This window comes from Pithys albifrons, chromosome 12 (genome assembly GCF_047495875.1).
Source record: "Pithys albifrons albifrons isolate INPA30051 chromosome 12, PitAlb_v1, whole genome shotgun sequence".
Classification (NCBI taxonomy): domain Eukaryota; kingdom Metazoa; phylum Chordata; class Aves; order Passeriformes; family Thamnophilidae; genus Pithys; species Pithys albifrons.
In genome coordinates this window covers 21,152,696-21,179,675 of record NC_092469.1, presented here as the reverse complement: position 1 = coordinate 21,179,675, position 26,980 = coordinate 21,152,696, and the positions used below count along the sequence as shown (strand labels likewise).

Here is a 26,980-nt window from a genome sequence, read left to right as displayed (position 1 = left end):
CGTGCCCACCGCCACCGGCCCCATCCCTACACGGACACCCGCACTATCCCCACCGCCACTGCCCCCTTCCCTACAGCCCCCAGCCCCACCATCCCTCGTCCCTACAGCCTCCATCCCCAGAGCTCCTTGTCTCCAGAGCCCCCAGCCCCACTGTCCCCATCCCTACAGCCCCCAGCCCCATCTTCCAGCGGTCCCCACAGCCAGGGGACTCAGGTCTGAGGGTGCCTCACAACTAGGCACACACCCAGCCCTGGGGGAGCCCCCTGGGGTCTGTGCCCCCACCTCCTTTTAGAGGACAAAAGGCCAACTCTGTCCTGGCACAGAGAGGCAGCTGCCACTCCCCTCTCCCTCTCAGCATGTGGCAAAGTGACAGCGGGGACAAAGGCACCACCCACCTTGATGGCACCATGGAGGGACTGTATCTGTGGGGCAGGAGGGTGGGGGGCAGCACACACCCTAGTGGTGCCCACGGACTGACACGGGGGGACAGGGGCATTGTCGTGGCTTGGGCATGGGGGGGTCCCCAACCGCCCCCTCTGTGTGGGAATGTCATGGGGAGCTGAACAGTGGACATCAGACAGTGACCCTCCCCTGTCCCCCCTCCCAGGAGCACAGAGAGGTGATACCTGGACAGCAATAAATTTATTAAGTATTCAAAAAAAATAATAGACACAAACCAGTAAAAAATGAAAAGGGGGGAGGCAGGAGGGGGGGACGGGGAGCCCAGCTGGCTCCGGGGGGGATGGGGTCAGGAGACACCAAGGGGATGGCGGGGGGAGCACCACCCGGGGGGTGCAGCAGCGCGAAGCCGGAGGGGCTGCGGGCAGCGTCGGGGGCGGCGTTGGGCATCACTTGGCGCCCTGCGCCTCCGACTCCTCCTCGTCGTCCTCGTACATCTCGCCCTCCTCCTCGGCCGTGGCGTCCTGGTACTGCTGGTACTCAGACACCAGGTCGTTCATGTTGCTCTCGGCCTCGGTGAACTCCATCTCGTCCATGCCCTCGCCCGTGTACCAGTGCAGGAAGGCCTTGCGGCGGAACATGGCTGTGAACTGCTCTGAGATGCGCTTGAAGAGCTCCTGGATGGCCGTGGAGTTGCCAATGAAGGTAGAGGACATCTTCAGCCCCCGCGGTGGGATGTCACACACGGCCACCTTCACGTTGTTGGGGATCCACTCCACAAAGTAGGAGCTGTTCTTGCTCTGGATGGCCAACATCTGCTCGTCCACCTCCTTCATGGACATGCGGCCGCGGAAGACGGTGGCCACAGTGAGGTAGCGGCCGTGGCGGGGGTCGCAGGCGGCCATCATGTTCTTGGCATCGAACATCTGCTGGGTGAGCTCGGGCACGGTGAGGGCGCGGTACTGTTGGCTGCCGCGCGCCGTCAGCGGCGCGAAGCCGGGCATGAAGAAGTGGAGGCGCGGGAAGGGCACCATGTTCACCGCCAGCTTGCGCAGGTCGGCGTTGAGCTGGCCCGGGAAGCGCAGGGAGGTGGTGACGCCGCTCATGGTGGCCGACACCAGGTGGTTGAGGTCGCCGTAGGTGGGGGTGGCCAGTTTGAGGGTGCGGAAGCAGATGTCGTAGAGCGCCTCGTTGTCGATGCAGTAGGTCTCATCCGTGTTCTCCACCAGCTGGTGGATGGAGAGCGTGGCGTTGTAGGGCTCCACCACCGTGTCCGACACCTTGGGGGACGGCACCACGCTGAAGGTGTTCATGATGCGGTCGGGGTACTCCTCCCGCACCTTGCTGATGAGCAGGGTGCCCATGCCCGAGCCCGTGCCCCCGCCCAGCGAGTGGGTCAGCTGGAAGCCCTGCAGGCAGTCGCAGTTCTCGCACTCCTTCCGCACGACGTCCAGCACGGAGTCCACCAGCTCAGCCCCCTCCGTGTAGTGCCCCTTGGCCCAGTTGTTCCCGGCCCCGCTCTGCCCTGGGAAAAGAGGCTGCGATTGCCGCTGGCCCCCCGCGCCCACGCCAGAGGGCAGCGGGAAGGGGATCTGGGCTGGGACCGGGCGCTGCCGCCGGCAGCACCGGGGAGATCTGACGCCGGGGCGGGGTGGGAAGCGGGAACCGCAGAGGTTTGGCAGCGTGCCGGCAGTGCCAGGCCCCGCGGCACGGGAAGGGTGCGCCTGCTGAGCGCCCCAGGGATGGCGACAGGCCAGGCGGGGCCGGGGACACGGGGACAGGAGGGGACATGGGCGGGCTGCGTCCCCCTCCCTCCTCAGGGACCTACCAAAGATGAAGTTGTCGGGGCGGAAGAGGTGGCCGAAGGCGCCCGAGCGCACACTGTCCATCGTCCCCGGCTCCAGGTCCACCAGGATGGCACGAGGCACGTACTTGTGAGCTGAGGGAGACCCCGTGAGGGAAAGGCACCTGCCACCACCCCCTCGTCCCACTCCCGGGGGTGTCCCTCAGCACCCTGTGGGGTCCCACGGGTTGTGTCCTCCCACAGATCACAGTCTCATTGGGTGGGTTCATGTCTCATGGCCCCCCCCAAACCGTGGGGTCACATGGGGTGGGTGCTCATGTCTGCCCCCCCACCCCCAGGGTCGGCTGGGGTGGGCACACGTGTTGTCATGTCGTGTCTCCCACACACACCACGGGGTTCTACAAGGTGGGTGCAAGTGTCCCACTGCCCCCAAACCACAGGGCCCCCCGGGGTGTGTGAATGTCATGGTCCCCCAAACCACAGGGGCCCCTGGGGCTGGATGCACATGTGTCCCCTGCCTCCAAACCACAGGGTCTGATGAGGTGGGTGCACACCAGGGTCCCACAGAGGTGGGGTGCAGGTGTTGTGTGTGTATCTCCCCCCTAAATCACAGGGTCCCATGGGGTGGGTGTATATGTTGTGCCCCTCCCAAACCACAGGGTCCCACAGAACTGGGTGCACATGAATCAATCCCCAGTCCCACAAATCAGAGGGTCTCACGGGGTGGGGACCCCTCAGACCCCCATGGGGTGGGTACCTCCATCTGCCCCCCCTCCCTGCCCCAGCAGACCCAGTTCTTGCTGCACTGGGGGGTCAGACTGGGGTCTCCCCCCCGCAGCCCAGGGTGGGGGGGCTGGGCTGCCCTGCCCGGGGGGTCCCGGGGGGGCGTCGCTTACAAGAGGCCTCATTGTAGTAGACGCTGATGCGCTCGAGCTGCAGATCCGAGTCCCCCACGTAGTTGCCGCTGGGGTCGATGCCGTGTTCGTCGCTGATCACCTCCCAGAACTGGGGGGGACAGGGGGCTCAGCAGGGCGGGGTACACTGGGACACCCCCAGAACCCCGGGAGAGGCAGGGAGCAACCGGATTTCCCCATTCTTGGGCAGGACTGGGCAGAGCAGGGGGCACTGGGATGCTGCAAACACCCAAATCCACGGGCAGGGCGTGGCAGGGACCCCCAAAACCCCAGCCATAACTCAGCGGGGTGGGGGACACAGAATTCCCCAAACTGTGGCCAGGGCGTGGCGGGGGCACTGAGACCCCCCAACCCCCACCAGGGCAGGGCAGGACAGGGAGCACCAGCACCTCCGAAATCCCGGGGGGGGCTCAGCAGCCGAAGGGCACCGAGACTCCCCAACCCCTGGTCAGGGCGGGGCAGGGGCACCGGGACCTCCAAAACCCTGATGGGGCTCAGCTGAGTGAGGGGGCACCGGGACGCCCCAAATCCCAAGCGGGGCACAGCTGGGCAGGGGGACACCAAGACCCCGCAAACCCCAGTCGGGACTCGGTGGGGCGGGGGGCAGTGGGACCCCCAAGCCCCGGTCAGGGCGGGGCAGGGGCAGCGGACGGGCTCCCCAAACCCGGACGGGCTCAGCTGGGCAGAGGGACCCCGAGACCCCGCAAACCCCGGTCGGGCGGGGGGCACCGGGACCCCCAACCCCTGCGCGGGGCGCGGCTCGGGCGGGCGCTGTCCGCGGTGCTGACGGACAAAGGCGGGGGGCGCGGGCGGGGGCGGGGCGCTTTGTCCTCCCGGTGCGGCGGGAGCGGGGGCAGGGAAGGGGAGGGCGATCCGGTCTTTGTCCGCCGCCCGGCTCCGCCGCGGCGGGCGGGGCGGGGCGGCGCCGCCGTTACCTTGGCGCCGATCTGGTTGCCGCATTGCCCCGCCTGGATGTGGACGATCTCCCTCATGGTGCGGCCGGGCCGGAGCGCAGCGGGACGGGACGGGAGCGGGTCGGGGCCGGCAGCGGAGCGGCACCGGAGCGGAGCGGCACCGGGAGCGCGGGGGGCGGACCCGCCGCCGCCGCCGCCTTTATGGGCACCCTCCGCCGCACCGGGCCGGCCGCTGACGTCAGCGCCGCCCGCAGCCAATCGGCGGCCGCCGCCGCAGCGCTGCACCAGCCCTGCGGCACCGGCACCGCCCGCCACGCCCCGCCCGGCCACGCCCACGGCCACGCCCACGGCCACGCCCCGCCGCGGCGCACCGGGGACCCCCCCGTACCCCCGGGGGGCACGGCCGGGGGCACCCCCCGCACCCGCCGGCAGCGGGGACACCCCGGGACCCGCGGGGCGGTCCTGGGCCCGCCCGCCTTCTCCGTGAGCATCCCAGGGCCGGAGCGGAGGCGGCGGAGCCGGTGGGGGACACGCACACGGGACACCCCCCCAGCTGCGTCCCGACACGGGGGCGGTGGGGACAGGGCACAGAGGGGCCACCCTTGGGGGGCCCGGTCGCCGGCAGCTCCCGCAGGACCGGGGTAGCGCCGGTGCCGGTGCCGGGGTGGGCGGTGGCGGGCGCGGCCCGAGAACAAAGGCGGCAGTGATGGGCCCTTTGTCTGGGGGCAGCCGGGGCCGCCCCCCGCGTGGGGACCAGCCTCCCGCTGCCCCGCCGGTCCCTCCCGATCCCTGCCGGTCCCCACCGGGACCAACTGAGCCTCGACCGACTGGAGGGGCCGGGAGGGGCCGCCCCGCCCGGGGCTCCCCGGGGCTGACCGATGCCAGCCACATGGTCACTGCAAAGAGCCTTTATTGGGAACCGCGAGTCCCTTGCCCCGACCGGGCCATCCCGCGGCTCGTCCCATCCATCCACCAGTTCATCCATCCCTCCGTTCAGGGCGGGGATGGCCGTGCCTGTACCGCGTCCCGCTGCCTACCAGGAGCACGTCACCACCTCCCGCAGCGTCCGCCGGAGCTCTTGGCTCCGGAAGGCGTAGATGAGGGGGTCAATCACCGAGTTACAGATGATGAGGATGAGGAAGAGGTTGAAGTAGCTGAAGAAGCAGGTGCAGAAAGGGTTGGTGGGACAGGTGACAATGAGGATGAGGTGGAAGAAGAAGGGCCCCCAACAGATGAAGTAGACACCCAGGAGGATGGTGAGGGTGACAGCACCCTTCAGGCTGCCGCCGCGCTGGGCAGTGGGCGGCTTCTGCTGGCTGGAGATGCTGTGGAGGTGGTGGCGGGCCAGGGCAAACATGTGGATGTAGAGCACCAGCATGAGGACCAGCATGAAGAGGAAGAAGCTGATGAGGCAGAGGAGGATGGTGTTGCTGTGGTAGTAGGTGATGAGGACGGTGCTGGAGATGGTACTGGCCAACCAGACGCTGACCATGGTCACCACGGCCCTCTGCAGCGTCATGATGCTGTGGTAGCGCAGGGCGTAGAAGATGGTGATGTAGCGATCGATGGCGATGACCCCCAGGAAGGAGAGGGAGGACACGACGGAGATGCAGATGAGCATGTCGATGACGTCCATGTGGCGGACAATGCCGGGGTGCATCACCAGCACCCCGTGCTCCAGCAGCAGCATGAAGAGCATCTCCGCCAGGTTGCTGATGCTCACCAGCATGTCAGACACCGCCAGGCAGCAGATGAAGTAGTAGGTGGGTGAGTGCAGGTTCCTGTTCTTGAGGATGGCGGCCACTACCAGCAGGTTCTCCACCAGGCTCACCAGCCCCAGTGCCAGGAACAGCTCGTTGGGAATGTCCAGCCCTTGGCACCAGCTGCCGCTGGTCCCGACCGTGGCGTTGCTCTGGTTGCCCTCGCTGGCGTTCCAGGGCTCGCGCAGCAGACGCAGGGGGGCCAGCGCCGACATGACCCCTGCCTCAGCCTCGGGGCCCCCCGTGGCACCCCTGAGCCCCCGCTGTGCCCCGCCAGTGCTCCTGCAGTGCCCGGCGGCGAGGCCGAGGGGATGCGGAGGAACCAGGGACAGGAGGTGTGGGGTGTGCCGGGGGTGTCGTGTGCCCGCCGGGACCCCCCGGTGTGGTGGCCACCCTGTGCCAGCGCTGTCCCGCACCCGCCGGCCCAGAGTGCTGGGGAAGAAAGGGCCCTTTCTTTCCCCCACTTTAAAGCCGACTCCCGCGGCTCCTCCTCCAGAGGAGGGTGGGCACCTGCATGACGGCGGCACCCCGGCAGTGAGAGGGGCCACTGCCAAGGCCGGGGCTGCCGGACCCCTGGGATGGCCCTGGTGGACCCAACTGCTTGTGGTCACATGTGCCCAGGGGTCCCATATGTCCTGGAGGGGTCAGTGCACCCCTGGGGTCAAGCCCCTTGTAGGGCTGTGTGTCCTAAGAGTCCTCTGTGGCTGGGGGCTGTGCACCTTGTGGTCCCCAGGTGTCCTGGGGTCCTGTGTGTGCTGAGGGGATCCCCTGCACCCCGAGGGACTGCATGTCTTGGGGGGGTCCCATGTTTCCCGGGGGTTCAGTGTGACTTGAGTGGTCCCATGTGCCCTGGGGGACAGTGTGACTTGAGGGGTCCCATGTGCCCTGCAGGCCTGTATGTCCTATGGGGGTCCATGTGCCTTGGGGGTCATCCATACATCCTGGGGGTGCCCACCCACCTTGGGGACCCCCATGAGACCCTCCCCACTGCAGGAACCAAGCTGCCCCACACAGTAGGACGGGGAGGGCTCCCATCCCCACAGCCTCAGGGAAGCTGTTTTGCCCCAGGGCAGGCGTGGGATCCAATAGGAACCGTCACAGACCCGATGAAAGGGGATGGTGCAGCGCCCGGCGCCGGAGGGATCCCGGGCAGGCTGGGGGGGGACACGGACCCCATCTGACCATCATGTGCCTCGGGTCCGTGTTGATGCCTGGAGCCGCTCGGCTGCCAAAGACCCATTCACAGCTCCATGAAAGGGCTGATCCCACGGTTATCCACTTCCGTTGGGAAGCCCTTCCCTCCAGCATGGATGAAAATGGATCAGCTGGATACACCGGGAATGGGGTCCTGTGCTGTCACAGTGCCAATCGACAGGGCCTGGCATCCCAGAGGACTCTGATGTGCCAGTGGGGAACAGAGCCAGGGTGGGGTGGCTTGAGACCTGAGATTTGCACCCAGCCAACCCACTCCAGCTCTATTCCCCAGAGAGACAACACAGCAAAAACAACAATTTATTCCACATATTCACCATTACTCAGCAAAAAAGACGAAAAAGCTTTGTGGGAACAAAGATGAGTTAAGGTTTAAGTGTGGCTGACCTCGATCCTGGCTCTACAAGGTGAAGGTGGGGGGAATATAGGATAGAGAAACAAAGAGGGGGGATGATTTCTGCTCCAAACATGATTAAAAGGCTGGGAAAACTGCTCCATGCACAATTCTAGTGGCACAGGGAACACCAAAACCTTTGGAAGGGTCAGTGTGGTGAGGGTACAGTGTTTAGTGGAGGGAAGGAAGCTGCAGGAAGCACAAAGGAGGTGGAGAGGGCAAAAAAAGCCCTCTGGGAATTAAGGACAAGAGCCAGAAGAACAGGGAGGGGAAGGGGCTGGGAATTGTGTGTGGAGGCGGCCAGAAGGCGACTAAGCTGCCATAGGGACAAGGGACAGCTGCTGTCAATTAGCTGGGACATGCTCAGACAGTCCTTGTCCCCTGTTGAGACAAGGGAGAGGGGCCCAGGGAGGAAGCCCCTCCCTTCTTGACAGTGCCCATCCCTGTGGACTCCGTCCCTGGAAAAAGCCCATTCCCACAGCGAGTGCATTTGTGTGACTTTATTGGAGTGCAACACAAATCAAGGGGTGATGCCAGAGGGTTTGGGGAGGGACACCCTGGGCTCAGTCCCAGTCCCCATCACCCTCAGGATTGTCATCACGGGGGGGCTCCTGGAACTGGATGTTGGCCAGCATGTCCCGCATGGCCGCCATCAGCCTGTTCACCCCCTGGTTGAGGTCCTGCCCTGCCCCGGCCTCGTCGTCCCCGTCGTGCCGGAGGTCCCCCTGCAAGAGAGCAGTGCTGTGGTGGCAGGGACAGGGACAATGCTGGAGCCAAACCAGCACCAGGCTGCTCCAGCAGCCACTCCCAGAGTGGGAGTGATGTGCCCACAGCCCAGCGTGCACCCACCTGCAAGTTAAAATTTGGCAAAAGCGAGCGGAAGAAGAGGGATAAAGTGCTTTCATTGGAGGGATGGCTCGTCCTGCAAGACACAAGTGCACTGTGGTGAAGGGACAGCTCAGTTCCTGACTGCTTAAGGGGATGTGGCAGTGCTGGGAGAGCCACAGCCCTGTCAGAGCCAGACCCGAGGGAGGGAATGGGGCATTCCCAGGAGTTTCTGAGCCAGGCAGCTGCAACTCCAAACAAACCAGTCACTGAAACCACTAAGAAAGTCACACTGGATGGGGCTTGGAGCAACCTGGTCTAGGGGAAGGTGTCTCTGCCCACGGCAGGGGGTGGAACATGATGAGCTTTAAGGTCCCTTCCAACCCAAACCAATCCAAGATTTCATGATTCTACCAGCTCTGCTGAGGGAGTCAGTGTGTAACCCAGGACTGGCTGTACTTAAACCTGTATTTAGCCCAAAGTTCAGCCACAGCCCATGTTTTCCCTGGCTTTTGCCCTATGGCTGGGAAGAGCTGCTGGTGACCAGCATGGAAAGCAGCCGGACCAGTCTGGCCTGTAGCTCTGCCTGTCGGAAGCACCACGGCCCTTCCTCTGGATGGAGGAGGATGTCAGCACCCAGTGCCCACGTGCAGCCTGGCCTGGGGCTGAGGGTGTGCCAGGAACATGCCAGGAACATGGGAACATGCCAGGAACACAGGAGCATGCTGGCTGTGCAGTGCAGGCACCAGGGTGCAGGTGGTACCTTTCTGGTCGGGTGTAGGAAACGATGGAGTCCAGAGGAGGGAGGGGGTCAAACCCCATCACTGGCTGTGAGGTCACCTCCTGTGGGAGAAGGAGAAGGAAGGGATGAAGGAGAAGGGAAGGAATGAAGGTTGCACATCCAGCTGCAGCAAACACAGAGGCACTGAGAAGCCATGCCCACAGGGAGGACACTTTGGGTTCTGGCAGGTGACTGGAGTTAACATGTGCCCAGCAAGGATGTAAGTGCCACCATGCCATGTGCAGCCACAGCCCCTGTGCCCCGTCAGGCCCCTCACCAGAGGCAGGGCTGCTGTGGCCTCCTTCATCTCCGAGAGGATGACGTGCCGGTAGATGTTCCTGGGAGCGCTCTGGTACCGGATCTTCCTCCTGAGGCAGGGAGGGAACAGGGCAGGGTGCCCTTAGCAGGCAGATTCCCATTTCTGCTGCTCCAAGCACAGAGTCAGCGGGTTCCCTGGCTCTGGGGCACAGCCCACATTGGATGGAGCTGGCTTAGGGTGAGCCAAAGGCAGGTGGCAGCTGCTGAGCTCCAGAGAAACAGCGAGAGTGGCATGGAGTGCTCAGCAGAGTGAGCTGACCTTGGTTTAGGACATCACCTGATGGCCCTGTCCTGCTTCTCAGCACTGGGAAGTATTTCTAAGCTGCCCTCTGTGGCCATCCCTGCCCCTCCAGGCCACCCCTCCACCCTCTCCAGAGTATTTTCAGGGCACAGGTGACAGCTGAGGCTGGGGAAGGCAGTGCAGGACACGCAGTGCAGGTCCAGTTCTTCATTCCCGTTTGTGAAAAGCATGGAAGAGCCTCTGCCTTCCTGGCCCCACAGTGTGACCCTGAGCATCAGACCAGCAGCTGGGGGCTCTGAAGCAACCCTGAGGTCTCACTGCTGCCAAGACCCTGCTCCCACTGTCCCATCCCTGGCACTGGGCCCGCTGCCCTCTGCCTGCCACGCTCACTTGTGCTCGGCCTCCTGCACCAGCGGGTCCTGGGCCTCCACCATGCGCAGCACCTCGTGGGCGTGGGGCTCCAGCCAGGCCATGACGGCCGGGTCCTTCCACAGGGCGTGTGTCCTGCCCACGTACAGCGACGTCAGCTGGTTCAGGGCGGGCGACTGGCTACGGAACATGGTTGTTACTCACGGCACCCCCCTTTTCCTCCTCCTCCTCCTCTTCCTCCTCCTCCTCCTCACAGGATGGTGAGGGCTCAGCTCTGCGCTGGGCTTTGGTGTGGGAACACAATGCAAGGGCTTGCAGGCTCCTGCCTGGTGATGGCCATCCACTTTCACCACATCTCCTGCCTCCATCTATTTTTAGGCCAAGCAGAGCCATGAAATGAGGGAGCGCTGCCGTGACCTGAGGGGAGAGCCTTTGTGTGCAGAGGAAGACCACATGTCCAGGGAACACAGACTGGTTGGAGACAGCCTGCCCTGGGAGGACACACGTGTCACCTCCCTCGCTGCACACACCAGCAGGCTCCGGGCTGAACTCCTGACCTGTCCACAGTGAGGTGAGGTGGGGTGGGTCTGCCAGCCTGATCCACAGGCCATTATGGAAATCCATTATCAAATGGATGATCAAATGAGGCATTATCAAATGAGCCTACTCAGGGAACCCAAACAAGCTTCTCCATTAGCTGTCTGAACATGCAAAGTCCCCGCCGCCGGCAAAATCGATCCCTTCCCTTCACTGAGAACATCTCCAGGCCTTACCTGATCTGGGCATTCAGCCCAAAGAAGGGGTGGGAGGCGACCCTGGCATCAGGCTGCACACTGCAGTGATCCAACAGTGGCATCAGAACTGCAGGACAAAGGCAGAGAACTCATTTGGGCCTGTTGGTGAGGAGCAGTGTGGAATGGGTCACCTCTGCAGAGACACCCCAATCCCAGGGGCCAGCACTGCCCAGGGCACCAAGAAGGACCCACACAGGGAGGGGGTGAGGATGCTGCTGGTCCCTGTGCTGGCACAGGGGTTATTTCAGTCATTCAAATGGAGAGCCAAGAAGATGGTTCCAGCCCCCACAAACTGAATCCCTGCTGGAGAGCTGGTTCTTCCTGCTGCACACACCCTCCCTTGGGCCCGAGGGCTGTGTGCTCCTCCTTTCATGGACAGCAGCACCCACACGATGAAAGGGAGAGTGATGGGCACCCAGGGGCACAGCACATCCGAAATGGAGCTGTGCCTCAGAGGGAAAACCAAGGAGACTGGTTTGGCCCTGCTTCGGGCTGTCCCATGGAGGTGAGACATCTCCCTGCTCCAAGATTCTGGTTGTCTCCCTCCCCCAGCCTGCCCACCCCTGACCATTGCTGGTGGAGGGGCAGGGGCTGCTCTGAGGCAGGAGGACAGAATCATGGAATCACAGAATTGTTTGGGTTGGAAAAGCTCACTGAGTCCAACTATTCCCCCAGCACTGCAAAGCCCACCATTAAACCACGTCCCCAGGTGCCCCATCCACACAGCTTTTGAATCCCTCCAGGGACAGGGACTCCACCCACCACTGCCCTGGGTAGTTGTGGCAGGGCTGGACAGCCCTTTCCATGAAGAACTTTTCCCAATATCCAAACTAAACCTCCCCTGGTGCAACCTGAGGCCATTTCCTCTGGTCCTGTCCCTGTTCCCAGGGAACAGAGCCCGATCTCCCCTTGTCCCTCCCCTTCTGTCAGGGAGTTGCAGAGAGTAAGAAGGTCCCCCCAATCCTCCTTTTCTCCAGGCTGAGCCCCCTCAGCTGCTCCTGCTGCTTCAGCCCCTTCCCCAGCTCCATTCCCTTCCCTGGACACACTCCAGACCCTCAATGTCCGTGTTGGGGTGAGGGGCCCAGAACTGCCCCCAGGGTGGACTCCACCACCACCAGCCCACCGCGGGCACAGCTCTGCGTCCCCTCTGACTCAGGGCTCCATCTCCCTCAACAGCCATCTGCAGATTCCTGCCCGGAGTGCAGCCCTGGCTCTGCGATGAGGCCGGTGAGGAGGCCCAGAGGGACAGCCCTGCCGGTGGGGCGGACTCACCGCTTGGGAACATGACGAGCGCGAGCTGGATGAGCCGCGCCGCTCGCTCCCGGGCCTGGCTCCGCTCCAGCTCCGGGCGCTCCTCCTGCTGGCTCAGGAAGAAATAGGCCAGCGGCACCGAGAAGGCAAAATTGGGCAGCTGGGACAGATTCCGGTGACTCTGCAGGATCAGGGAGAGAGTTACCGAGAAATGATGCTGTGCAGCAGGGGCTGGGCTGGGCTGGCGGGGTGGGCACTCTGCCCTCCGGGGTTAAGTGAGTTCCCAGCTGCTGGCTCGGTGCCCCCACGGCTGAGTGAGCAATTTGGAGCTCCTACAAGTGTTTGCAGGGGCCCAGGATTACAGGAACAAACAGCACAGCCTTTATGGATTGTTCCAACACCGCTGGGATGCCAGTTGGGCTGTGAGACCCCCCCAAAGGGATCACCTGGCTGTGAAACCCTCCCATGTAGAGTCTCCCAGGAACCAGCTGCCCCCCTCTCACCTCCCACTCCTGGAAGAGGCGGGTCAGGAAGGTGTATTCCCTGGCCCGGAGGGACAGGAAGTCGATCAACAGCAACACGCAGAGTGGGTCGTTCTCGGGATCAAGGCTTGGGAGCAAGGGGAGGAAACAGAAGCAGTGTCACAACAGCTGAGAGAGCTGCCCTGATTTCTGGGTCAAACAGACTTTCCCAGTGGCATCCTGTGACTCAGCACGAGGAGAGAATGGGAACACAGTCACTCCTGCAAGGCCACAATGGCAGAGCAATGCTCTGTGTCCCTGCAGAGGGGATGGTCCCCTGTCACCACTCAGGAGGACATCACTGGCCACAAACCGACTGGGCTAAAGCCACTGCCACATATCAACTCTGCTGAGCTCAGTGGTCAGAGGCCACTCAGGTCCCCCCTTCACCCATCACTCCTCCAAAGGGCACCAGCACGAACCCATGCAGCTGTAAGGGGTGGGAATGACCCCTCACCAAGCCCAGGAGCAGGAGGGCCCCTCTGGAGTGACTGTCCCCTCCCTCAGGTTGGTTTCAGTGTGTTGTTCCAAGTGTCTCCCCAAACCCAGACACCCCACCTCAGGATGAGCTTGCAGAACTCCAGGGCTGTGCGGGGACAGCCTCTCTTCTCCAGAAACATCAGGTGCTTGAAGAGAGCCAGGAAGAAAGCCCTGTGTGGGGAACAGCAGCAGGATTCAGAGGCCAGATGTGGAAAGAAGCACCCTGTGCCACTCAAAAGTAGGGACAGAGTCACCACCAGCTCCTCACTCACAAGCATCTCCCCTCCTGGGGTGGGACAGGGTGATAAAGACCCCCCATGCTCCCATCTCTTAGTTTTGTTATCTTTTTGTGCAAGTACAGGGACAGAAAACTCACGGCCTGCTCTGCAGACTGGCACCAACACAAGTAAATCCCCAAAGTCTGCATCCTGCCTTGTCCCAGCAGTGTGGGGACAATGACATGGAGTGGGGAGGCCCAACACCCAACTGCTGTTACAGGACACTGATAGCACAAAGCCTGTCAGCCACAGGGACTGGAAATGTGAGCACCCTCCAGGTACAGCAGTTTGGGAGAGATGGCTTGGGTCAGCTGACTGGAAAATTCCCAGAATAAAGTCACCTTTCCCAGCAGCTGCAGAGCTGGAGTTACATAAAGAGCTGTGCTGGAAGGAGTGTGAGTGCTGGGGATGATGGCTGCAAACACACAGCAAGGATTTTTGTGACCAAATAAATGTCATTTTTGGCCCATTAGTAATGGCATGAGAAGGATTTGATGGGGAGGGACAAGTGCTCCACAGAACTATTCTTTGGGAAAAGGGATGCTTTGCACAGAAGCTTCAGTGCACAAAGTGCCTGTGCTCCAGCACCTTCCTGAGAGCCCCCAATAGAAAGGGACTCCCAGGGTCCCCCTGGATTGTCCAAGGTGGGCCAGGAGCTCCAGCTGAGCCTTCCTGCTGCCCAGCCCTCCCACCTGTTCTCTGGTCTCCGGTAGTCCAGCCTGCAGGTCCCGCTGGTGAGGCTGAAGACGGGGTGGAAGGCGCACTCCAGGCTGTACAGTGCCCGCTCTGGGGACAGCAGGGACACGTCAGGGACAGCACAGTGCCACCACCCAGCACTCCATTTAGCCCAGAAGACATGAAATCAGTTCACTGCCAGCTCAGAGAGGCACAAAGCTATTTCACACTATGTGGTGGCAACAGATACCAGGGCAGCGAGTGCTGTTGCCTCCTGTGGGCATCAGATCATGCTCCAGCTGGGAAAAGGAACCCTTCCAGCACTGAGGTTGGTCCAGCTGCCTCTGCCACAACTATTCACATGAGAAAGCCAAGCTCCTGTCCTCACTTCACTCGTGCCCCTCCTGTCATGCTGCAGAGCACATATCCCATTCCCAAACAGCCCATCTGACCCAGGACCTCAGCACAGGCTGGGGGCTCCTGGAACCTCTGACCCCCTCTAAGGGGCAGAGCCCCACATGCCAACCTCAGGATGCTGAGCAGAGGGAGAGAAGCTGGGCTTGCTCCCCATGGAAGGGTGGCCTTCCTGGAGCTACTAAATCAGACCCTCCTTCCACAAGAGATGTCCTACAAGTGGGATCTTGCCATGGCCAGGCAACCCTTCCATCCATTCTGAGACATGGAATAGTTTGGGTTGGAAAGAACCTTAAAGATCATCTCATCCCACCCCCTGCCATGGGCAGGGACACCTCCCACCAGGCCAGGGTGCTCCAAGCCCTGTCCAACCTGGCCTTGGACACTTCCAGGGATGGGGCAGCCACAGCTTCTCTGGGCAACCTGTGCCAGGGCCTGCCCACCCTCCCAGGGCAGGATTTCACAGCAGCACAACTGCCCCTCACCTCAGCTCTTACCTATGAGATCCCGGGCCATCTCCTGGTCCTCCTGCATGCGGCACACGTCGCTGAGCTGCAGGAGGGAGTCCACGTGGTAGGGGTTCATCTGGAGCAGCAGCTGCAGAGGAGCACAGCAAAGATGCCATTGCATTACTGGTGTCTCAGGAACTTGGGCACTTATTGATCCAAGTACCTCCCAGCACCCAGACACAGTGCCAAGAGCTTCCTTAATCCCACCCTGCCAGCTCTGTTCCAGCACTGGAAGGGCACAGGGAGCTCTCTCCCCACTCCATACAGGATGGAAGCCCTTAAAGGCAGCTCCCTTCAGGCAGCTCCCTCCCAGCTGACCCAGCTTTTTCAGCAGAGGCCATGCCAGGCCTTTGATCATCTTCACTGTCCTCCTCTGGTTCTCCTCCAGATCCTCCAGATCCTTTGGAAAGCAAGAGCAAGATGCACACCCTGTTACAGTCTGGGGTTTCTTATCTACCTCTCCCCTGTTCAGAACATTTGACCAGGTTTTTGCTTCCTCTGGGTACTGAGAGGGCATCTGGACACAGCTATTACAAATCCAGGATCCAGCAATGGTAATGAATAATGATAATTATTTGTTTCCAGGCTTCAAAAGACAAGTTTCACCTAAAAACATTCTCGGTTCACTAATTATATTATAACAGGCTATTTTTAACATGTATCTCAAACTCAGTTCAGTGTGGAAATACTGAAACTACTTCAAAACTCCTCACAGTTGAGTTTGGGGATTATTTTTCCCCTGAAACTGAAAAAATACAGCTTCCAGAGCCCCAGGAGTTTCCCTCTGCAGGGTGGGGGACAGTGGGACCACCTACAGCACAAAGCCTGGATGTTCCAAGGCTGGCCCAGCCCAGTCTTGGCCTCAGAGTCACTTCCCTGACATTTAACCCCTTCCTTAAGGAGCAAAACTAACTTAAGCTCCTTTCTAATCCTCCTTTTTGGAAGAGATGGAGCACCCAGGGTCACTGTGATGGGGAAAAGCCAAGGAAACCTCATCAAGACCCTTTTAATCCACCAGTAAGAGCACAGAAAACACTCATTAAGCCTCCAAAAAGAGTATTTCATATGCTGAAATCACAGCAGCAAGGCAGAGCTGGGCTCCAGTTAAGGCCAGGACTGTGGCAACCATGGATAAACTGTCTGGTATTGGCAAATCTATCTGTTATATAAAAGTAGAGGACTTAAAGCTGTAGGAAGGTCTTCAAATTTAGCCAGACCTACCCAAGAGGGACAGAGCACCCAGGTTACCATATCATGGAAAGCCCACAGTGTGTGGGCCCGAGCTGGAGCTGCCCCTGGGACACTTCCTGCTGCACAGGAATTACCCTGCCTGACTTAATCCAAATCCCTCAGTCCAGGCAGAACTGATGAGCTGGCGCGAGCCCTGCCGAGGGTGGGAAAGCAGAAGGAAGTAAATTTTATTTAGCAGACAATGGGCTCTTTAAGGAACATCTCCAGGGCATGTATCCCAGCTCATGTGGCCAGGCCTTCCAGAGAAACATCCCTCAGTTATGGTTTAGTTGGGTGAAGAGCAATTTTGCTGTTGCTTATCACTCCAAACTATAAATGTTACCATACAGCTTAATGAGCTCGGACACGCTTGAAGGACTCCCAACACAAAGCCTGTGTTGCTGAAATACCAAGAAAAGACACATTTTCCTTCCATGCAGGAGTTTAAAAATAGAACAGCTGTTAGATTAGTTTCCCAGTTCACCATGGGTTTATACAATATTCCTCCTTTCCCAGCTGAAGAGCCGAGACAAGGGAGCTTTATTCCCACCCTTCCAGCCAAACGGACAGTTCCTGTGGGCTCCTCTCTCAGAGGAGACCTGGCACATGCTCAGCAGAGCCACCATGGCTCAGCCATCAGCCACCAGACCCCACCTGACCCAGGAGGCCACTTATCTTCTTACTAAGGAGACAGCAGAGCTCAGCTCTCAGTGCTGCCTTACCCCACAGAGGGACACAGGGCTCTACTGCTCAAAGTGAGACTGGAAATAAATAACCCAACGCTCTGCAGAGGGGCCTGGACAGGCTGGATGGAGGGGACGAGGCCAGTGGGATGAGGGTCAACAAAGTATTGGGTCCTGCACTTGGGTCACAACAACCCCATGAACACTACAGGCTGGGGACAGAGCAGCTGGAAAAGGACCTGGGGATGGTGGGCAAGGAGGCCAATGGCACCTGGGCTGGCCCAGGCATTGACAGCAGGACCAGGGCAGTGCCCGTCCCTGTGCTGGCACTGCTGAGGCACCTCCAGTCCTGGGGGCAGCTCTGGGCCATTCACAGAAAGAAATAAAGACATTGAGGGGCTGGAGTGTGTTCAGGGAAGGGAACAGAGCTGGGGAAGGGGCTGAGCAGCAGGTGTGGCTGAGGGAGCTGGGGGGGCTCAGCCTGGAGAAAAGGAGGCTCAGGGGGACCTTCTGGCTCTGCAATCCCTGCCAGGAGGGGGGAGCTGGGGGGGGTCAGGCTCTGCTCCCAGAGAACAAGGGACAGGAGAGGAAATGGCCTCAGGTTGCACCAGGGGAGGTTTAGGTTGAATATTGGGAATAGTTTTTCATGGAAAAGGTACAAAGCATTAGAATAGACTGCCCAGGGCAGTGATGGAGTCCCCATTCCTGGAGGGATTTAAAAGACATGTGGATGTGACACTTGGGGACACGGATTAGGGGTGGCCTTGGCAGTGCCAGGGGAACAGCTGGACTCAGCTGGATGAAATCAGAGGCTTTTCCAACCCAAATAATTCCATGAGCACTGGGATGCACCAGCCGACCTTCTCCCAGTGAAAGGGGCTACAGGACCAACCCCATCTCCCAACATACCACGATGTTGTTGGGGTCCATGGACTCCACAGCGTCCAGGAACTTGAACTGCACTTGCTGGTACTCGCGGTGGTGCTCGAAGGTGAAGTGCTGCACCCCCCTCCGGGTGTCCAGCAGCCGCATGGCGATACCTGGGGGTGCAGGGCAGACCTGGGTACCCCAACAGAACCCCCTCTGCTCTCCCAGGGCACCCAGAGCTCACTCACATCACTGGAGCCAAAGCCATACACGTTTTTGGGAACCCACAGAGAATTGCACTCTTTTCTCTCCTCTCCCTCATGAATCAAAGTCCAAACCCACCCAAGAAGCCCAAGCCACTCTTTCTCCCCATGGATATTTCTCATTATCCAGCAATCCTGCTGCTAAGATGAGAAACACTCAGTCCCTACCATCTCCAAAAGAGGGGAAAACAAGCCCAAATGCTAAGATACAACTCAACAGAGTCCTCTGTTGAGGAAGGAGGTGTATTTCCAGCAGCTGGCAAGCAGTTCCCTTTCCAGCAGCTCTGAATTCCATGCACTGAGGTCTCCACCAGGATCCATGCCATGTGGGCAGGGGACCAAGGTGACCTGTGGGCAGGAGGTGGCTCCAAAAGCCTCACCTGTCTTGCTGTAGCGTGGCCAGGTGTTCTTAGGAGCCGTGAGCCACGTGCTGCGGATGTACTGTCGCTGCCTCTGCCTTGGCCTGGGGACAGAAACACAACAGGTCACAAATCCTCTGTGCCAACAGAAGGATGAGGGAAGAAACCACCCAGGAAAAGGGTGTTTCAGGGGAAAATGAGATCCAGCTTCTTCTCCAGCCACAGGGAGCTGTGCCTGGAGCCCCACATGTTTGCCTTCGAGACACAAGGTAGCTGTGCCCAGGCTCTGCCTTACCTGCACCATCTGGGCCAGCCAGTGCCTCCAGCACCTCCACTGCAAGAGCTTCTCTCCCTATTTTAATCTCTGCCAAGCTCTCAGCTGCCTTTGTGCTTCAAACAGCTTCCCAGGTCCAATTAGGAGAGCCCCACATCCCTCTGACTCATCCCTCTTCCCAGCAGGGCCTTCAAATGTCAACTGTTTTAGTTTAAGTCATACTCATAAAGGCACAATTTGTTGGTTCAGGAGGAATTCAGGATTGGGGCTACTCTGAGAGACATGTCTCCTCAGAAAGGGATCCCAGAATATCCTGAGCAGGAAGGGATCCACAAGGATTCCCAAGTCCAACTCCTGGCTCTGCAGAGGACAATCCAAAGGAACTGCAGCTTCTTCCTCAAGCACCAAATGCTCTTCCACAGACTCTTCCTGCTTCCACCTGCCCTGCTCTGAGCTCAGACCCTTTACATGTACAGGTTTCCCAATCAGCTCATGGAAGTGGGGATTTTGTGGGTGACACTGAGCACACTGCAGTGGAAACTGCAGAGACCTCACACCCAGGGAGCAGCAGTTCCCTGGGCTCCTGGAAGCAGTGCATGAGAACCCTGGGAAATATTCAGGGTCCACTTTCTGTCCAGAGACTCTGGAATGGCAACAAGGGATAAATTCTGCAAAAAGAAACAAAATCTAAGGATCTGCACTCTGTGAACTTGAGTGAAAGGACTTTGAAGGGTGATTTGGCAGTAAATGAGATGGGACAGCAGCAAAAGTAAAAGCTTGGAGAAGTCTTTCCTTGCCTCATACACATCACAAAAAGACTCCTCTGTCCCAAGAAGCAACTACTAAACCAGTAACATACCCTGAGCCTGGGAACACCTGCCCAGGTGTGGCACTGGGGACTCCAGGAGCTGTGCCAAGGGAAGGACAGACACAGCTCCTCGATCTGGAAAGGCTTTAATATGAAGGTCTGGACCTACCTCTGGTCCCCAAGCACAGCACGAGCCCCAAAGTATCTCTTCAACTCATTCTCTGGATTCAAGTTTCTGAGAAGGTGGAAAGAAGAAAAGCTCCATCAGTTTAACACAACCCAAAGTGCCACACTCAGGTCTCCCCACCAACACCCAAATTGCCTTTGGAAAATGCCAGATTGTCACACACTCCCCCCACTGATCAGGCACAGCACTGAGAAAGGAGGCTACACAGGTCAGGACTGGCATGGAAAGCCCTGCCCCATCAGACCTGCTTTCCTCCTGCTCTGCTCCAGAGGCACTGAGCTGGGGAATACTGCTGCTGCCCTCTCCAGGGCAGCTGGAGCCTCTTCTGGGATACTCCCAGGAGAAGCCTCAGCTCAGGAGCACAGGCTCAGGTCTCCTTGCCAGGCTCCAGGCAGCACTCAGTTATAGGAATTGTAGGGATTGTAGGCTGTGGGGCTAGAAGAGAGGGAGTGGGAATGTTGGGATCCAGCATGGCCAGCCCTCACCAGGGGTGATCCAGCCCTCACCAGGGGTGATCCAGCCCTCAGAGGTCTTGGAATCATGTTTATTTAACCAATAAATCACTAAAGTTTAACCCCCCCCTCAGGTGCACAAACATCCTGGCTCTGCCACAGCATCCCACACTTGGTTTTGATGCAGCATGGCTGGAGGTTCCAAATTAGGACTGGATGTTCCAAACTGGGACTGGGAAATTGTCCCAGTTTCAAGTTTAAATATTTTCTCCATCAACAGGAAGAGCTGCTGGGGTCTGCAGCAGCCCGGGGCTCTGAAACAGGCTGGACACACCACCCAGTCCATTCCCTAAGGGAATCTCGTGCCATGCAGGCCTCGAGTCTGAGGCAGAGTCATCCCTCAGCTCTTTGACACATTTGGTGCTCAGTCCACTTTGTTGAAGTGATATGTGGGAAGGCTGGAAAAGTCTAACTTGCTTTCCTGATGGAATCAGCCCCTGGCACTGCTCAGCCTCCTCCTCCTCCCTGGCAGCATGTGCTGAACTGGGGCTGCTGGCCAAGTGAATCCAATACCAAAACTTCACACACCAGGGCTCCTGGTACCTCTGCAGAGGTTCTCCTATGGAGGATTTGAGGCTCAAAGGCCCCTGTGGAGGCTAATCTGGTCCTACCACCCACTCCAGCCAGGCCTGGCAGCAGAGAACCATTGTCAGAACCAAAACCGGCTCCCAGAGCAGCAGCAGGAAGAGGGATGTGCAAAAGCAGCACAACCCTTTCAAGCAAGGTCTGGAATTCCTGGCTGGATCACACTGGGAAGCTCCCAAGCCCCTTGCTCAGGGAACAGCCACGCCTGCCACAGCCCAGGCCAGCCCAGCAGTACCTGTGCTCCACGTAGAGCAGTGGCCGGCTGTCGGCGATGAGCCCGCCCTGGCTCTGTGGGCACAGCCCCCCTGGGTCCTCCAGCCTCTCCAGCAGGCTGTCAATGTCCTCCAGGTCGTTGTCTTCCTTAAGAGAGGCAAATCCAAGGCAGCTATTACAGGATGAGTCACAGCCTCATGCAGCTCACCCAGCAGAGATCCCACCCAGCTGCCTCTGGCTCATCCCAATCCCCCATGCCATGGGCTGTGGCTCTTCACAGAATCATAGAATGGTTTGGGTAAGAAGGGACCTGAAAGCTCATCTTGGTCCACCCCTGCCATGGGCAGGGACAACTTCCACCAGCCCAGGTTGCTCCAAGCCCCTTCCAACCTGGCCTCAGACACTTCCAGGGATGGGGCAGCCAGAGCTTCTCTGGGCACCCGTGCCAGAGCCTGCCCACCCTCACAGGGAAGGATTTCTCCCTAATACCCCACCTAACCCTTTTATCTCAGTGTGATCCCATTCCCCTTTATCCTGTCACTTCATGCCCTTATTTAAAGACATTTTCAATATTTAAATAACCAGCCTTTAACTTTCCATGGAAACACCAAGTTACTGCTGTGACCCCTATGATAAGGTCTCAAACACTCACATGACTTTAACCCAACTCTCACATTCCCCATCTTCCAGCCACCTCAGGAATCCATCCAGCTGCTCACATCCAACAGTTGTATAACACTTTTACCCTGATTTCCCTCAATCTTCCCCCCACAAATAGCAAGTGACACTCTTCTTACGTGCGTGTTCCACATTCTCCTCACGATGCCCGGGGGTGGAACACAGAATTCCATTCAGGGAACCCAAGCAGCACTGCCAGCTTGCCTTTGCCAGCTAAATTTAGCCCCTGCGCGTGGATTTACACAGGGAAGGGATAACGGGCTCTGCACGGAAGTGCTGGAACAGAGCTTGTATTCTCTCTGGTTGGCAAACCCCACTGCCTGGGCCTGGGGTTGCCCCCAGCCTCCAGCTGGCAGATGTCACCCTGCTGCTTGATATCCTCAGAGTGGGAGAGCAAACAGCCTCTTCAGGTGGGTTCTCCACCTCAGGAAATCGTTCCTGAGTGGAATTCCCAGGGAGGGGGTGGCCAGCTGGGCACCTGCACCACTGTCACAGCTCAGCCATTTGGCACTGCAGCATCCTGTGGCTCAGGATGTTTAGTAAAGGATCTCTCTGGAGTGCAGAGCCAAGTTGGACTCGATGATCCTGGAGGTCTTTTCCACCCTTACTGATTCTGTGGTTATATGGATAGTTCAGACTCAAAACCTCACCAGAAAACCATCTCTCACATGAAGTTCATTGCCAGTGAATTTAGAACATCCATGACTTTAACCCAACTGCTGCTTTCAGCTCTGAGCTCCCCAGTGCAGGAAGGACATGGAGCTGCTGCAGCAAGTCCAGAGGAGGCCATGGAGATGCTCCAGGGCTGGATTCATCTGCTCTGGAGCCAGGCTGGGAGAGCTGGGGGGGAGGTCACCTGGAGAAGAGAAGGCTCCAGGGAGACCTGAGAGCCCCTTCCAGTGCCTGAAGGGGCTCCAGGAGAGCTGGAGAGGGACCTGGGACAAGGGCCAGAACAGTTTCCCACTGACAGAAGGTGGGTTAGGTGGAATATTGTAAAGGAATTTCTGGCAGTGAGGGTGGGCAGGCCCTGGCACAGGTTGCCCAGAGAAGCTGTGGCTGCCCCATCCCTGGGAGTGTCCCAGGACAGGGCTTGGAGCACCCTGGGACAGTGGGAGATGTCCCTGCCCATGGCAGGGGTGGCACTGGATGGGCTTTGAGGTCCCTTCCAACCCAAACCATTCCAGGACTTCATGATTCTAATGACACTTCATTAAATTTAAATGTTGAAATGTCTTTTTCTGCCTCAAATCTTTCCTGCAGCCACCTTGGAATTCCCACTGTGCCAGCCCCACTGGAGGAATCAGCCTGGTCCCAGCCTCAGAGCACACACAGACATACCACAGTGTCTCCTGCTGAAGTTTTCTTGGTTTTCCTTTTCTTTTTTTTCTTCCGTGGTTTGTTACTCGATGGAGGCTGCAAAGACAAAGGGAAGAGCTGTCAGAATGCTCTGAGGGGTGTCAGCTCCATGGAAGAGCATTTCCCACTGGGAGCAGCACACCAAGGGCCCTTAAATAAAACCAAAATTCATCATTTCCTGTTTGCCAGTGAGTAGAAATTAAGGCAAAAGGAGAAAATGGAGGAAAGCACCAAAGGTTCACAAAGGGTCAAACTTCAGCTGACTTTCAGATCAATGTCTGAGGCTACAGAATCAGGAAAGAAACAAGTTTAGCTGTGCAAGGTGTGGAGGAAACACTTCAGCCTCCTGCAGTCCCCAGGATAAGCTGGATTTCTGTCCTTGTAGTGAGCAGGACAGTTTCCAGCTTCACTGGTCACTCTCATTTCTACAGAAAACCCCAAAGGCCCCAGCAAAGCTGCAGCTCCTCTCCCTGCAGGTGCAGCTGCTTCAGCTCAGGGTGCTGTGTGGCACTCCCTGAAGAGCCAGGCATGCCACTGCCCACACTGCCTCTTCCCCAGGGTGTGCACAGCTGGAAAACCACATTTCCAGGATCTAGCAAGTACCACAGCAAGGAATCAAGAAACCCAGAATGGTTTGGGGTGGAAGAGATCTCAAAGTTTATCCAGTGCCACTCCCTGCCATGGGCAGGGACACCTTTCACTATCCCAGGTGGCTCCAAGCCCTGTCCAGCCTGGCCTGGGACACTTCCAGGGATGGGGCAGCCACAGCTGCTCTGCCCAACCTGTGCCAGGGCCTGCCCACCCTCACAGGGAACAATTTCTTCCCAAAATCCTCTGTCAGTAGGAAGCCATTCCCCCTTGTCCTATCAGGTAATGGTGTTACAAGAACCACCCCACAGTGCCAAGCTGGTTCCAGAACTGAGGAAGGTGGAGCCCCAGTCTGGCTCTACCCCAGAGCACCATCCACCTGCCCAGGGTTCCCATGTTCTACCTGGAGCTCTGGGAGCAGCCACAGGTGTGTCCTGTGGTGCTGACACAGCAAACTCACCAGGACCTGCTGAGCCACTGGCACAGCTGGAACGTGCACAGATAGTGGACTCTGCCCCTCTGGCACCCAAAACACATGGGCACACAACCCAAATGTACAGCAAACAGGTGAGGCCAAGGGGCCAAATCCCCCTTTGCTCTCCCAACTCTCATCTCCGTGAGATCCAGGCTGGACTTGCCATGGAAAACTGTTAATTAAATGACCCTTTCCTTAGAAAATCCTGCAAGGAGACACTTGTGAGCTGATAGACACCACAGGAGCACATCTTGACACCAAACAACAAACCACTACAGGGAAGAACACATTCAGTTGGCACTGCTTGGAGCCTTCACATCCCCTCTTCCAAACCAAATGCTTCCCTGAGACCATTCCCAGCCCCTGCCCAGCCTCAGTGTTTGTGTGCACATGGCATAGGACCTCCCTCAGGAGCTTCCTCTCTCCAGCTGGAAAATCTCCCCAGATCCCACACACCAACCCAGCCCTCAGCATGAAACTCCTCTCCCAGAGCCAAGTTCTGGGTTTGAGCTCCCTCAGTGTGTCCCTGCCCCGTGCCCCTCCCGTGGTGGCCATGGGGTCCCTGTGGGGCAGTTACCGTTTGGTCTGGCTGCTCGGGCTCCTCCCCCTCTCTCTGCCCATCCTCTGTGTCCTCAGTCACAGCCCCTGCCTTGTTCCTTCCCTTGCTGCCCTCCTTGTCCCCTCCTGCCGTGTCCTGCTCGCTCAGCCGCGTGTCCACTCGCTCCTCTCCAGCCAGCGGTTCCTCCTCTGACTCCTCAGCAGGGATCTGCAAACAGAGGGACAAGCTGCAGGGACAGCCCAGGGATGGAATTCCCCAGGGATCTGATCCACCACTCCACCTGCAAATGGACAGGGATGACCCCTCCTGCCGCATGTGTCACTCAGTGGGTGCCCAGACAGTGCCCATGGAGGGGACAGCAGGGACTCCACGGCCCTGGCTGGGCTCTGCTCTTCCTTGGGCAGAGCTTCCAAACCCAGCCCTGCATGTCCAGGCCTTGGGCAGGACAGGGAATGGCTGGGGCTGGACAAGGTGTCCAGAGAGCAGGACCAGACCTGGCAGTGTCACCAGGGCCCACCTGTCCCCCAACCTCCAGCCCCAGGATCCTGCAGGGCAGGAAGGTGGCAGGAGAGTTCCCAAAACCAGCTCTGACAACACCCAAACCCAGCCACCTCAGGCCTCCCTGTCATGTCCTCCCAGTTCAGCCCCAGCTGCACCTCTGCCACCCTTCCCAGCCACCCACACCCCTCAGTCTCACACCACTCACACCCCAAATCACTGACTCCCACGAACTGTCACCTCTGCCACCCCCACTGTCACCCCCACTCAGTCACTGTCCCCCAATCCCCTCAGCCACTATCCCCAGGTGACCCCCTCACAGTCAGTGCCAGCCCAGCTGTCCCCCAGTAACTGCCCCCAAGTTACTCCCACAAGTCACTGTTGCCCCAGTTGCCACCCCCAGTGACCGTCACTCCAGCTGTACCCCCCAGTGACTGTCACTCCACCTGTGCCCCAGTGACCGTCACTCCAGTTGTGCCCCAGTGACTCTCACTCCAATTGTCCCGCCAGTGACTGTCACTCCAGCTGTACCCCCCAGTGACTGTCGCTCCAGTTGTGCCCCAGTGACTGTCACTCCACCTGCCCCCCAATCACTGTCACTCCAATTGTCCCCCTCAGTGACTGTCACTCCACCTGTGCCCCAGTCACTGTCACTCCAATTGTCCCCCCCAGTCACTGTCGCTCCAGCTGCCCCCCAGTCACTGTCGCTCCAGCTGCCCCCCAGTCACTGTCGCTCCAGCTGCCCCCCAAGCCGCTGCCGCCCGTGCTGCCCCTCAGTACAACCCCCAGTACCTGCCCCCTCCATCACCGCCCCCCAACCGCTGCCCCCTCGCGCCCCTCAGGCCGCGCCGGCTCTGTCCGCCCTCACCAGCTCGAAGCGGTTGCTGAGGGCGGCGCGGGGCCGGCTGGCGGGGTCTGGCGGCGGCCCGGCCTGTCGGGCACGCTCCGGGCCGTGCTCGCTGCCGGTGTCGATGCCGAGCTGGCCCAGCCCCGGTCCCTCCTGGCCCCGCTGCTCCCCCCGGAGCCGCCGCAGGGCCCGCCGCGACATCGCCCCCGCCGGCAGCGCGCATGCGCACAGCCCCGCGCCTGCGCACCGCCGCACCGCCCCTTCCCGCGCAGGCCCCGCCCACCCCGCACAGAGCGCGCCTATTGGCTGGAGAGCGCCACGCCTCCCCGCGACCTCCTTCGCGCCCCGCGCGAGCATCGCGTGAAATATGTCCTAGGGTAGGGGGGCGTGGGAACGGGAAATGCCCCCGGGACTGGGACGGGACAGGGGAATGGGGACCTGCCCACGGGACCGGGATCGGGACACGGGAACGGGACAGGGGAATGGGGACCTGCCCACGGGGCCGGGATCGGGACACGGGAACGGGACCTGCCTGTGGGACCGGGACAGGGGAGTGGGGAGCTACCCACGGGACCAGGGACAGGGAGGTGCCCAGGGGACCGAGCCAGGGGCACGGGGACCTCTTAAGAAAATGGATTTTATCCCTCCTCCATAAAATCATATGATCTTTACTAGTTTTTAATCAGACCTGTACTTTGTATTTTATATTAATTTTTGATTTTAAGTTGTGCCCAAGTTTGTCTAAGCACAGCTGGTGCTGACACAGATGTAGCAGTTCTCTTAACCATGCAGAGCTGTAGACAAGGAGGAATTTAACCCTGGAGCTGTAGGATGAACTTTGAGAAATAAACCAAAACCCCTGTCTAGATGAGGGGTTGAACTGTAAGAATAAACCAAAAACCCTGTCTGGATTAGAGGCTGAGCTGTACCATTGTTAAGTTAAAAGGAAATACAGAGCTGCAGAGATCAGAGCAGCCCATCAGAGCTGTCAGAGGCACCCAAAATATCCTGCTTGACTTTGGGGAGGGGTTTCAGTTGTAAAACAGGTTATAAACCTGGAAACACAGAAGTCTCCTTGAACATGTCTTTGGTGGGGTCAACCCTGTGTTCCCAGTGTGGAATAAAAGGAAGGATTTTGTTCTGTT

General features: G+C 59.1%; 2 protein-coding genes across 2 annotated transcripts; both read right to left on the bottom strand.

Moving 5' to 3' along the window:
* Positions 1-623: 623 nt before the first annotated feature.
* Positions 624-6,006, bottom strand: TUBB3 (tubulin beta 3 class III). Its single transcript, XM_071567221.1, has 5 exons — positions 5,069-6,006; positions 4,053-4,938; positions 3,100-3,208; positions 2,228-2,338; positions 624-1,924 (listed from the first exon to the last, which is right to left on the bottom strand). The coding sequence occupies exons 1-5, from the start codon at positions 6,004-6,006 to the stop codon at positions 849-851; spliced, it is 3,120 nt and encodes a 1,039-aa protein (XP_071423322.1). The 3' UTR covers positions 624-848.
* A 1,310-nt stretch (positions 6,007-7,316) lies between these two features.
* On the bottom strand, positions 7,317-26,075 carry TCF25 (TCF25 ribosome quality control complex subunit). Its single transcript, XM_071567772.1, has 18 exons — positions 25,857-26,075; positions 24,509-24,697; positions 22,851-22,925; positions 20,857-20,981; positions 19,507-19,572; positions 18,277-18,359; positions 17,676-17,806; positions 14,842-14,941; positions 13,948-14,041; positions 13,056-13,148; positions 12,480-12,585; positions 11,998-12,157; positions 10,705-10,792; positions 9,953-10,111; positions 9,281-9,371; positions 8,986-9,065; positions 8,247-8,319; positions 7,317-8,122 (listed from the first exon to the last, which is right to left on the bottom strand). Exons 1-18 carry the CDS (start codon positions 26,034-26,036, stop codon positions 7,961-7,963), a joined length of 2,055 nt encoding a protein of 684 aa, XP_071423873.1. The 5' UTR covers positions 26,037-26,075; the 3' UTR covers positions 7,317-7,960.
* Between the last annotated feature and the right edge of the window lie 905 nt (positions 26,076-26,980).